At 36.3% G+C, this 13,080-nt stretch overlaps 1 protein-coding gene across 2 annotated transcripts in view; it reads left to right on the forward strand.

The window, feature by feature from the left end:
• The window catches only part of hecw1b (HECT, C2 and WW domain containing E3 ubiquitin protein ligase 1b), a 59,253-nt gene that overhangs the window by 39,587 nt on the left and 6,586 nt on the right, over nt 1-13,080 (forward strand). For both annotated transcript variants that reach the window (XM_065276689.2, XM_065276690.2), the window contains exons 17-26: nt 2,660-2,756; nt 2,845-2,928; nt 3,270-3,376; nt 3,951-4,065; nt 4,186-4,299; nt 5,769-5,921; nt 7,029-7,127; nt 7,328-7,457; nt 11,444-11,590; nt 11,687-11,801. In XM_065276689.2, coding sequence (XP_065132761.1) covers nt 2,660-2,756; nt 2,845-2,928; nt 3,270-3,376; nt 3,951-4,065; nt 4,186-4,299; nt 5,769-5,921; nt 7,029-7,127; nt 7,328-7,457; nt 11,444-11,590; nt 11,687-11,801 — 1,161 coding nt within the window. The remainder of the gene's footprint in view (nt 1-2,659; nt 2,757-2,844; nt 2,929-3,269; nt 3,377-3,950; nt 4,066-4,185; nt 4,300-5,768; nt 5,922-7,028; nt 7,128-7,327; nt 7,458-11,443; nt 11,591-11,686; nt 11,802-13,080) is intronic.

Here is a 13,080-nt window from a genome sequence, read left to right on the forward strand (position 1 = left end):
TTATTTGTTTCATTCGCGTCTGGTGTGAACGCACAGTTAGGTGTGTCTATAATGTGTCTGTGACGTTACAGCTCAAAATACACCACAGATCATTTATTATAGTATGTCCAAAATGCCTGGATTTGGGTGGGAGCAAAAATGGGCTGTTTTCATGTCTGTACCTTCAAATGCAAATGAGCTACAGCTCCTCATAAACCAATAGTAAGTGAGTGCTTTCTGGCAAAAATAGATCTGATTAAGTCTGAGACAATACTATCTTTAGCTGTATTAGTGCTACATGTGCTAACAAAAACATTTAGAAAAGCTTTTGGATAAAATTAACAAGTCAGTCAGTGGCAGTGGGCGGGGCTTTATCAGTGCGACATCACATTATCAAGAGAATCAAAACAGCATAATGTGACTGCTTTAGTTTAATAGGGATAAAAAAAGTAAGAGTGGGTGGATTTTTGTCATTGTAGGCAGTGCTTTAAGTGGCCCAAAAGAGGTGCCGGTACTCATATATATATATATATATATATAGATTTTTTTTTTTTTTTTTTGCTGACTCGACTCCTATATTGAAGGGGTTTTATATTCAGCAGTCAACAGACGACCTTGTAAAAAATAATAAATCCTTTTATAAGTTTGTGGATTTGCTTGAGCTAGAAATAGCCACTGAACATAAATAAAATGTGCAAAAGGATTTTGAAAAAATACCATTAGAAAGAACTACTGTAGAAAGAGCTTTTGAACATAAATAAAATGTGCAAAAGGTAGATATGTGATTAACATTTTCAGCATGGTTAAATGCTAAAACTAGTTGTTCAGATAGAAAGAGCTTAAATTTTCTTTTAAAAAATGACACCAAGACCATGTCTATGGTAGAGCTGAAGATCTTTGCCCGAACCCGACGGGACCCGTCGGGACCCGACGGGCTCGGGCGGGTTCGGGCTTCATTTCTAACATTTTACACGGGCTCGGGGCGGGCTCGGGCTTGCGCTCCGGCTTTGTGAGGTAAATGAGCGGTCAAGTTCAAATCAGTAGCGCAGGATCGCGCTGAATTCATTTACAATGGATTTAATGATTTTCCTCATCAAAAACATGTAGCCTAATCTTGGTGAGTAGGTTTTTCAATGTATAACTAAATATGAATCGAGTCTTACATAATTTAGACAGAGGATATAGACTAATGTTGGCAGTAATGGAGAGAAGTGCCGACGCAAATCCCGCGGAGCCTGCCTCTTAATTTCGTTATTGCCAAATACCCATCTTAATTCAGAATGTATTATCTTAATTTAATTCGTTAAGAAATAATAATTTTATTGGCATATTTATAGTGTATTGCATAAGCCTATTTAGAATGAGATGTTACAATGTTACAGATTACTTATTTCTTTGTTTCAACTTCCAAGTGGCGTGTAGATTATTAGTCATGAATAAATAATGTTAAAACCTGTGTAAATTTCTCATTCTTGACAAAAGCTGTGTGTGTGCGCACATTTAAATAATGTCGGGCTGTAAACGGGTTCGGGCTTTTAAAAAGCTGTCAATCTAAATGTACGTTCGGGTTCGGGCTGCATTCTGTCGGGCTCCGGACATTTCGGGCCTAACTTTTAAGGCCCGATTACAGCTCTAGTCTATGGGTTCAAGAATAACAAAATACTGGCCATTTGAAACTCGAAAGTCATTTATTTTGTCCAATTGTTTTCCATTTTGCGGGTGGTAAAACTACTGTGTACGTCGTTCAAATTCATTGAAATTTCGTTCACTTGTAGTTTAGCAATTAAACTAAATGTATATTACAATTTCAAGAATGTTTTCTGCACATCGCCTGAGGAAATCCGAAGTTGCGTCGAGGGGAACCAAACTGACAGCCGCGACAGCGGAGATTATCACGTACCTACAAGGCTTGCGTCTGACCTGCAGCTATCATTCTGGCTTGGTGGGATGTCAGCGAGTCCTCTGATTCTGACCGTGTTCTTTTACTAGTTAGAGTCTAAAACAAGGAGGGCATATTAAGTGTTCATTGTATTTTCATTTTAACCGAGCAGCTGGTTGCGCGTTTCAAACACCTCTCCAGGGCACGTTGACACTGACTGACGGACGCATGCGCTTTTAACTTGTAAACGCAAGGGTGTATGGGTAATGTAGTCTCTGCTCTCGGTGGGACGAATTAGGAAGCGTACATTAAGGTTGCTCTGAAAAGCCGCAGCGCAGCAAAGGATTAAATTAAACCTCTGATTTTTAAACAGATGTGCAAATGAGCGTTCCGGTACGCTAAAAGCACGTTCTGGGCGCACGGAGAGGTGGTGGTACGCTCAAGAGCTATTTTTAGAAGTGGCGGTATTGAGTACCGGGGCGTTCCGGCCCACTTAAAGCACTGATTGTAGGGTTGTTGTGTTCACACACTTCCGACACACATTTATGTCTTAACATTTTGTAAAAGTGGATTTTGCATAATATGGGCCCTTTAACACATGATTCACAAAAATGAGTCAGGTTAACTCCTATAAAGTTTTTCTCCTAATATGTTTTTTCCTGTTATGGATAGTATTTCTCTTATTAACTGGTCCAATTCAACTTTTACATTACTGACAAATATATTGCCATTGCATATATCACTACTTGCATTACTACCTTTTTCTACCTCTTAAGCTAATTTGATGTATTTTTCATCCAGCATACAATGACAAGATTGTAGCCTTTCTACGCCAGCCCAACATCTTTGAGGTGCTACAGGAGCGACAGCCGAGCCTTGCGAGAAACCCCTCGCTCAAGTATTGCTCTCTCTTGATGTTCTTCTCAATATATCAGCAGTTGATTATGAGTTAGTTCACACAGATGTGTGTGTTTGTATTTGTGAAGGGAAAAGGTGCATCACATCCGGACTGAAGGCACTCAGAGACTGGAGAAACTCTCATGTGATGCTGACCTGGTCATACTGTTGAGGTACAACATCTCCACTGCTTCACTCTTCACAGATTTTTTGTTTGGAGATGTAGTAAATGACAAAAATGAAACATGTAGAGGTATCTGATCAAGCATTAAATCTGAAATTATGCAACACATTTTTAAAAGTGATCCATTCTGGTCTTCAAACTTTCTAGACTTGTCAATACACATACACAAGGCTGCAGTAGATAAAATCTTATTTATTTGTGAATGACGGAAAAATAATTAACTATTAATGGATACATCCAGATTTAAAAGTGTAAACAATTTTTATTCAGTGAAGAAATTTTTTAAATTAATAATTTTATTGTAGATGGTTTTTCATCTTTGCTTTACAGTTTGTTTGAGGAGGAGATCATGTCTCACGTTCCTCTCACGACGTTTCACCCTGGGTTTAGCTTTTCACCCCGGTGCTCCCCTGGTTCCTCCCCGCAGAACTCTCCAGGTGAGTCTCGCACAATCTTTGACTTAAGTTCAGGCCATTGGATGTCCCACACGATTTAACATCAAAGTTTGTCCTTAGATCTCAACTGTCCTCCATGACTTTCCAGTTGAGATGTTTTAGTGATCAAGTTTGTAAAGATAATCCAGCTGTGGATTATTCACCCATGTTTTGATCTGCTCTGATGAAGGACTCCTTGAGAGAACTCCTCTCGTTCCAGCCTGCTGTCTGTCTGGTGAGATGTCTCCAGGTCAGCTGCTCTCAGGACTTCAGTACTGACCCAACCGAACCAATCCAAACCTGTGATCTGTCAATATTCAGACCTGTGCTAACTGTCCCTATCTTCCGTCCTTAAAATGATCTTTATATCTCTGCATGTTTGCTGTATGTGACCCTTATACAATGTCATAAGTCAAACAGAGGACATAACTAGGTCATAAATCCATGTCCTGCCACAAAAACTTTACCAAACACCCTTCTCTCCCTTTATTTCCTGTGAATGTGCATTCGTCATCCTGTGGATGGATTGATGTTTTGGATAAGATCTTATGTCACATATCAGTTGTGTTTTCCTCAGGTACACAGAGAGCTCGTGCACCAGCACCGTACCGCAGAGACTTTGAAGCCAAACTTCGCAATTTCTACAGGAAACTGGAGGCGAAGGGCTACGGGCAGGGCCCGGGCAAAATCAAGTGTGTGCACAATAACATCATAGATCAGAAAAACAGATAGAGATGGGCTGAGAAGTATACACTGTTAATACAACTGTAGTAAATATTGTAAAAACATCTGTTTTTGTTTTGTTTTTGCAGACTGATTGTCAGAAGAGATCATTTGTTGGAAGGAACATTTAATCAGGTCATGGCATACTCACGTAAAGAGCTTCAGAGGAACAAGCTTTACATCACCTTTGTTGGAGAAGAAGGGTGAGGCTGTCACAATATCAATATTGTGTAAATACATATTGCAACAGTGTTTATAGGGAATCAAACACTTTAAAATGACACAAAAAATCACCTTGAACACATTGTTAATATAATACACTGACACTTACTGAAAATAATCAAAACAGAAAAGTTTTACTATCATTTAAAGGAATATTTAATTTACAAAGAATAATTTTATCATTATAGTGGCGGCAAAAATTATTAAAATGTCTGACAGAAAATACTGACATTTTTTGCCTCCAAAACATGATTTTATTTCATAATGATGGTTGCCCTGAGCACAACAAATATCAGTTGAAATGAGTCATACCTTCTGCAAATAATGCAGTGACAGTAATTTATTAATTTGTGACAAGAGTATGCAGCAAACCAATGACACCTAGTGGCCTTTGTTGGTAAAACCACTAAACGTGTGACAAATTGTTTTTGTGATTTTTAACTTGACATTTGGTTCAAAATTATTTGAGACTTGTGGCTTAATTTTTTTAAGCATTTTGGGAATTAAACATTTTAATAGTTTTTTTTTAATAAAACATTTTTTTTATTTAAAGGTGCCGTGGAATGTAAAACTGTATTTATCTAGGCATAGATGAATAATAAGAGTGCATGTAAATGAAATATCGTGAGCTTCAAACACGATTGTTTCCTCCTTCTTATGTAAACCTTGTGCATGCAAAAGACCACTGGAAAACAGACCAATCACAACATAACACAGTCATTACAGTCATGATGTACGCCCCCAACATTTAATTACACAGTAAATTAACTATAATGTTGTTACAATGCTAAAAAAACATGAGTGTTGAGTTAGCGTTATATGCTAGTTAATGCTATATGCTAGCTTTTAGCTGAAGTTCTACTATTGTTACCGTTACGGGCAGGTCCATACTGAAAAAACACAAACGTACCACTCAGAAACGTCCATTAACAATCTCAATAATCAATAATAATTGATTCTTCCTACAATTCTGTATCTTCGTCTTAGACAGGCTCAAACATAAGGTCTGTTTACACACACATAGAGCTACTGAAATGAGCCGCTCTGAGAAACCTAATCAAGTAACATATCCCTCTATGTAGATATCAGGGAAGAATTGAACACACTATTGTAATGCATTCTTTGGCACCTTTAATATTTAGAAAAATATTTAATCTACAAATTTTAATTTGATAATATACAGTGGTGGCCAAAATTATTAAAACACCAGACAGATCTAAAAAAATATTGACCTCTTTTTCTCCAAAACAATTTAATTTTATAATGATGCTGCTCTGAGCACAAGAAATATCTGATAAGGTGTACAGTTTTTAACTTTAATATTTGGTATGTCCAGCTTTTGCATCAATTACAGTAGCACATAGTCTTAATATATTTTCTCAGATTTTTTTATCAGTAATGTTATCCTATGTCTTCTCTAGCTAAATGATTTTCTTGTGTTTCTGTCCAGGCTGGATTATAGTGGACCATCGCGAGAGTTCTTCTTCCTGTTGTCTCAAGAGCTGTTTAACCCTTACTACGGCCTGTTCGAGTACTCCGCCAACGACACGTACACGGTCCAGATCAGTCCCATGTCTGCGTTTGTGGAGAACCATTTAGAATGGTATGATTCTAGATACACACCAAGTTGGCGGTCCTTGTCTGGCAGGTTTTGAGCATCGTCTGATCTAGTTTTTCAATGTGTTCTGCACTGTCAGCTAAGGACAGTCATCTTTTTTTGGTCGCATCATTCTGATTTGCAGTTCATGGGAAGAAAATGAAAGCGGTGAAGCAAGATTACAACACTTCATTTAGGGTCGGTTTGATGTGTCCCTACCCAAGAGCTACATTTTCATTAAGAGAGAGAAAACAAACCGTTTTTTTATTCAATGCTTTGAAAGGAGATACAAAAAGGCATTTATAGCTCTGAGAATTACAAAACAAGACTGAGATTTAAATACAAAGACACTAAATTTACATTTATCTTCTGTACATATTAAGTTAAAAATATAACAAATAAATTAATAAATAAAATGAAAAGAAAAAATTCCTCTTTAAACACTACAAAACCTGGAGGAGTTTTAAAAATGTACATTTGTGAATGTAAAATTTAACCAACAACAACAAATTATTTACAACATCTGATATATTTTTAAACAAACCGTTATGTCACTTGCATGGCTGCATAGTTTTTTGAAATTAGAAAAATATTGCAATTTAATGCATATTACAAAATTTTACAATAATCAAATGTTTTATTAATTAAATCAAAGTTATGTTTAGTCAAGATTTCCGATGCAAATGTAAGTGCATGTGTGTGTATGCGCATGCAACATGCACATTGCTTGTATAATTTTAGTTTTTTTACACTTTTACTTTTTACTCTTTTCCCGCCAGCTCTTTCTTCTCTAGTTATGTAAACAACAGTATATCAAATGAAAAGAGCGATGATTAAAACATACAGTTTTACTGTTTTTGGATCAGTGGATGCTTCAGTGTTTTATAAGTTGGGTAAGAGCGCCGTCTAGTGGATAATAGCAAAAATATGGATTGATGTAAAAACTCATTGGCAGGGAAGCGTTTTCTCTTTCTCTCTTGACGAGATAACTCGCAATGGCGGGCAAAGAGTTAATATTGTGCAGTATTTTTTTCTTACAAACCATTATTGTTGTTCCCAATATGTTGGTGTTTCTTTAGATTCATTTATTAAGCACATGATGTTGTTTTTCAGGTTCCGGTTCAGTGGTCGGATTCTCGGCCTGGCGTTGATACATCAGTATTTGTTGGACGCCTTCTTCACCCGCCCGTTTTATAAAGCTCTCCTAAGACTGTGAGTGGACCACAAACCTACACATATATGATAGTTCAACTGGTAGAGCATTGTTAGCAATGCAAAGATCATGTGTTTGATCTTCAGGGAACACACATGCATTTTGCAATGCACTATAAGTTACTTTTGCCAAATACATAAATGCAAATGCAATACTGATATTACTAGAGTAATTGTTCTGAAATTTTCTCGGTTTTCAGAGCCACAGATCTCAGTGATTTGGAGTATCTGGATGAAGAGTTTCACCAGAGCTTACAGTGGATGAAGGATAATGACATCACAGATGTGCTGGACCTGACTTTCACTGTCAATGAAGAAGTATTCGGCCAGGTGAGAGAGACCTGACGCTAACAGCATGACTGTTTTTGCCCAGGATTCTTCTGTTGCTTTAAGTGCGCGTGCAAGAGAGACCCTTTGACGTGACGTTAACCCTGCAGCAATGTGCTACATCGTCACCAACATTTATCCTTTTCACATGCTTTTAGACCATGGCAATGTAAATATTTGAGCACAAAGATGATGCATAACAGATCTCAATGAGCTACTTGCACACTCTTTAAGGGTTTTTTCTGGGTGCATATCAGATGCGCGTCCCCGGTAAGCTGCATGTAAATGCTTCAGACAGCCCATAAATGCTAACCTAACTGGAACGGACTTATTTAACCAAAATTATCTAAAAATGTTGTAATTTGTAATGGTTAAGACTTTCTGTCACGCTACCTCCTAAGTGGTAGTAGCAGCTGAGAAATAAAACATGGGTGTAACCCAGGGTTATTATCGTAAACGAAAACTATCACGAAAACTGAAACTATTAGTGAAAAAACATTTTCGTTAACTGAAATAAAATAAAAACGAAGGTTTCTAAAAAAAACTAAAACTAAACTATAACTATAATGTGGACCTGTAAAACTACCTAAAATTTAGGAAAACAAAACTTGCGTTTTTGTTTTTTAAATGTTATTGGATGAGCAGTTAAACACGGAGTCACTCATATTACCGGATCATAAGCAAATGAGCAGATGTTGCTGGATCATTAACGACCAATAGGTGGCAGTCTATTAGAACTCCTGACCTGCACAGCAGCGTCACGTGATGTGTATGACGCTGTCAGGGCACTGTATCCCTTCCCCCGAACAGTTCGGTTCAGAAAACATCATCTTGTTGCTAACGGCTAGTTTAGTAAGACAATTTGTTTCTACTGGCAAACCATTACAATAACTGAAGAAGGCTTAATTATCTCAGTGTACTGTACACGGAAGCATTAAAATGTTAAATATGGCTGAAAACGCTGACGCCAACCGCGTGCTTGGCAGTGTTAGCTGACGCTTTTGGTTGCTATGATACAGAATGTCCTCTTAACTAATCTGAAACTATTATATGCCTTTGCGGATAATCAACAAATAATATTATATATTAATATTTAGTCAGCAAATAAATATGTTAGTACAGCGATCTCTTCTGGCACAGAAATGGACACTCATAGACAGAACATTAAACTTTGCATTGATTTTCAGTTGTTGTGCACAGACATAAGTTTGTACAAGTAAGATTTACTCTAAATTATCTGGGTTATTTTTAACCCAATGCTGGGAAAATATTGGACAGAACACATATGTTGGTTTATAAATAAACATATGCTGGGTTGTTTCAATGCAATGCTGGGTTGTTTTAACTCATGTTTGTGTTAACAACAACCCAGCATATGATTATTTATAACCAAACATGTATATTTATATATGTATATTATATTTACCCAAATAACACAACAGAATTTAGAGTGTTGGTTGGTGTGGTATTTGTCCCGGCCTTTGATTGATAACAAAACTTATTTTTTTAAATCCTCTTATTCTCATCGTATTTTCGACATTTCCAGATTTGGCAAGGTGTATGTAACCATGATATTATGCTAAAGACTAAAACTATACTAAAACTAAATAAAAACTAAAAGTAATGATTTTTGAAAAATAGAAACGAAATCAAAACTATTTATGCACCACTAAAAAGAACTAAAACTAAACTGAAATAAAATAAAATAACACATTACAAAACGAAATAAAAATAAAAACTAATATTTTTTTAAAACTATAACAACCCTTGTGTAACCATAGATATGTATAAAGGCTAGATGTGTTACGGCAGAGTCTGTAACGTTATCACCTGGCGGCCATCTTACCACAGGCAGCTCGCTCACTTGTAGCATTGAGTTTAATGGTGCAGGTACTTTTGAATGACCATAACTTGCTCAATTTTATACCGATTTTCAAATGGTTTGGTTTCTTACAAACATTATCAACGTGGTTATAATTCTGGATGCTTTAACATGTTTTATGAATTTTTTTTTTTTAGTTTAAGTATGCAGTGTCATAGTTACATCTTTGACGTTCATAACAAACCAAACCGTTTGAAAATCGGTAGAAAATTAAGCAAGTTATGGTCATAAATTAAAAGTACCTGCACCATTAAAACACAATGCTACGAGTGAGCGAGCACCCTGTGGTAAGATGGCTGCCAAAATGCGGACGTTCCATTCAATTGGCCAGCAGCACAGGCGAGACATCTAGCCTTTATTATACATATCTATGGTTGTAACTGTATTTTGGACTTTTGGATTTTTCTCTTAACTCTTTCACCGCCAGCATTTTAAAAAAAAGTTGCCAGCCAGCGCCAACGTTTTTCATGATTTTCACCAAAGTTTAATGCCTTCCAGAAAATGTTCTTCTTTAAATATATAAACATACAATATACCAAATGAAAGAACAGACCAGAAAACTTTTCATCCTACCTTTAGTGGTTCTTTTGCAATCAGCTTTTGAATATGGGTAGGTTTTTGCAAAAACACCATATTTTGATCAAAAAGCAGAGATAATTCCATTTTTATGACGGACTTTTCATAGAGATCCCATTCAGAGCGATCTTTAAAACAGACACTGACATGCAGCAGCTTGCCATAGGGCAATACTTCCGGTTTTAAAAAGTTGCGGAAGCCACCTGGTGGATAATAGCGGTATTGCGGAAAGACGGAAAAACTCGTCATTGGCGGGGAAGCGTTTTCTCTTAATTGACGAGATATCTCGTCAATGGCGGGGAAAGAGTTAAAGGGACAGTACATGATGCTCTTTGTTTTTAATGTTAATTAAAAAAATGGAAAAATAAAAAATCATTGACTTGTCTTGACTACTCATTAACTTTTATTCTATATTTTTTTATTTTTACAGTAAAGACAAAATTTTATATTAATATTATATTAAAGGGGACATATCAAAAAAATCAGACTTTTTTCATGTTAAAGCGTTATAATTGGGTCTCAGTGCTTGTATCAACCTATAAAATGTGAAAAACAACAACCCAGTAACTTAGTTTTGGTAAACCATTCTCTGCAAGCATGGGAAAAAATAGCTTATTGAAATTTGACTCCCCTTGTGATGTCAAAAGGGGATAATACCACCCCTTAATCTGCACTATCCACAGCACTACCATTTAGTGCAGAGATCACATCATTTGCATATTAAAGGACACATTTGCTCACACCTACAAAGTGGTCATTTTAACATGTTATAATAAATTATCTATATGATATTTTGCGCTAAAACTTCACATATGTACTCTGGGGACACCAAAGATTTATTTGAAATCTTAAAAAAGTCTTGTGAAATGTCCCCTTTAATTAAAATTATTTAATTTAGCTTCTGTACCTGAAAATTACAGAAAACTACAGACCGACCTGAAAAGCATGAACATTTCTAAATAAATAGCTAAATGTTAAAATTGAGATGTTTAGACTTTTTTCACAGAACTAAATGCTTTTATTATACAGAGTGTAAAGTAGAGAAGAAAACAAGGAGTTAACAGCAAAACTATCAGTAGGCCTATCTATCGGTATCAGAACATGTCATTCTAAGTAATTGAATATAATTGAGTATCAGCACAGACATTTTGTATCAGTGCATTCTTAGTCACAATTTAGGGATTTTACATGGGTGATGATGATGATGCATGATGCATCCATATGCAGTCTATAATCTAATCTGAATAGTAAATCATTACTGTAGGTCAGTGGTTCCCAACCTTTTTCACTTCAAGGTCCCCTTGTTGCCCACAACAATATTTGAAGTCCCCCACTTACTAAATTTTTTCCACATAAAATTAAATAAAACTTGGAATGACTAGACAGATTTTTAATATTTTTAAGCCATCTTGAGGCCCCTTGGAAATCTGCTTAGGCCCCCCTGTGGGCCCCGGCCCCCTGGTTGGGAAACACTGCTGTAGTAGATGATGGTAATGAAAAATAACAGTTTTTGTTTTTATGTCTGTGTCAGGTGACGGAGCGAGAGCTAAAGTCGGGTGGGTCACATGTGCAGGTAACAGAGAAGAATAAGAAGGAATATATTGAGCGTATGGTGAAGTGGAGGGTGGAGAGAGGTGTGGTCCAGCAGACACAAGCTATGGTCAGAGGCTTTTATGAGGTAAACATGTTTATCATCTCATTTACTCTCTCTTTATCGCTGCCTTTTTATTGAGCATCATCTCCTGTAACTTGACCAACCTGTGTATGTGTTCAGGTGGTGGACTCTCGTCTGGTGTCAGTGTTTGATGCCAGAGAGCTGGAGCTGGTCATTGCTGGAACAGCAGAGATTGATTTAAATGACTGGAGAAACAACACCGAGTACAGAGGAGGTCAGCACACATATACACAAATCTCTCTCTTAATCAGATGACCTTCTGGATTGGATATACAGTATATCTACTATACAGTAACTTCAATAAATTCAAATACTTGATATGTTAGACTTTAAGGGGTGATTCACATTTCGCGTCTCATGTTCGTTATTTCAAATGTAGGCGCATGGTATGCGCGTTCATCATGGAAATGATGCGGTCACGAAGCGCGCACAGTGCGACGCGCTAATTTTTTCCAGGCGCGTCCACACCGCATTGAGTTAAAAAAATTCACGTTTTTCAGATTGACGCAAGTGCAACGCATGTAATGTGACAAGAACCAACCGACGGTTGCATTTTCCGCGCAGTTTTAGACGCGAAATGTGAACCGCCCGTAAAACTGGTTGAGAAGAGGTATGCTGCTATTTTCTAAGAAATCAGGGTTCAAATTTTGATCCAGTGCATAAAACTGATGAAAACATTGAGTTATATTCAATTATCTACCATACACTTTATATTCAACGAATTTTAAGATCATTGTTAACATTTCAGTCAAGTGTTTCAAAACTTTTGATCTGTAGTGACCCTGGACCACAAAACCATATGGGTAAATTTTTTACAAATTGAGATTTATACATCATCATCCAAATAAATAAGCTTTTCATTGGTGTCTGGTTTGTTAAGTCAATATTTGACAACTATTTAAAAATTTGGAATCTGAGGGGTGCAAAAATCTCAAAAATAAGAAAATCGATTTTAAAGTTGTCCAAAAAGTCCTTAGCAAGACATATTACTAACGATAAATACATTTTTGACATATTTAGTGTAGAAAATTTACAATTTTTTTTAATGGAACATAATCTTTACTTAATATCTTAATAATTTTTGGCATTAACCCTTTACCTGTCTCTGTCCCACAAGGTGGAATGTTTGGCATTACATATTTAAAACATACATTTCTTAGTCCAAACGTACACCTATCTTGACAAACTATATATCGTTGGAACGCTCTAAGAATGAAGTTTTCATAGTTCATCATTTTGCAAAAAGAAGAGTCATTTCTAAAATGTTGCGGGCCAACATGTGGGCCCCAGGATGTTATTAAATATTTATATGTAAAAAACCTATAAACCTAATTGATATTGACAAGCTATATATTATAAGAAAGCTTTAAGAATGTAGTTTTTATATTTTAAACCTTTTTGTATTAATAATAATGCAGTGACAGTAATTTATTAATTTGTGATAATGCAGCTAACCGTTGACACCTAGTGGCCTTTGTTGGTAAAACCACTAA

Source organism: Paramisgurnus dabryanus, chromosome 6, assembly GCF_030506205.2.
Source record: "Paramisgurnus dabryanus chromosome 6, PD_genome_1.1, whole genome shotgun sequence".
NCBI lineage: Eukaryota > Metazoa > Chordata > Actinopteri > Cypriniformes > Cobitidae > Paramisgurnus > Paramisgurnus dabryanus.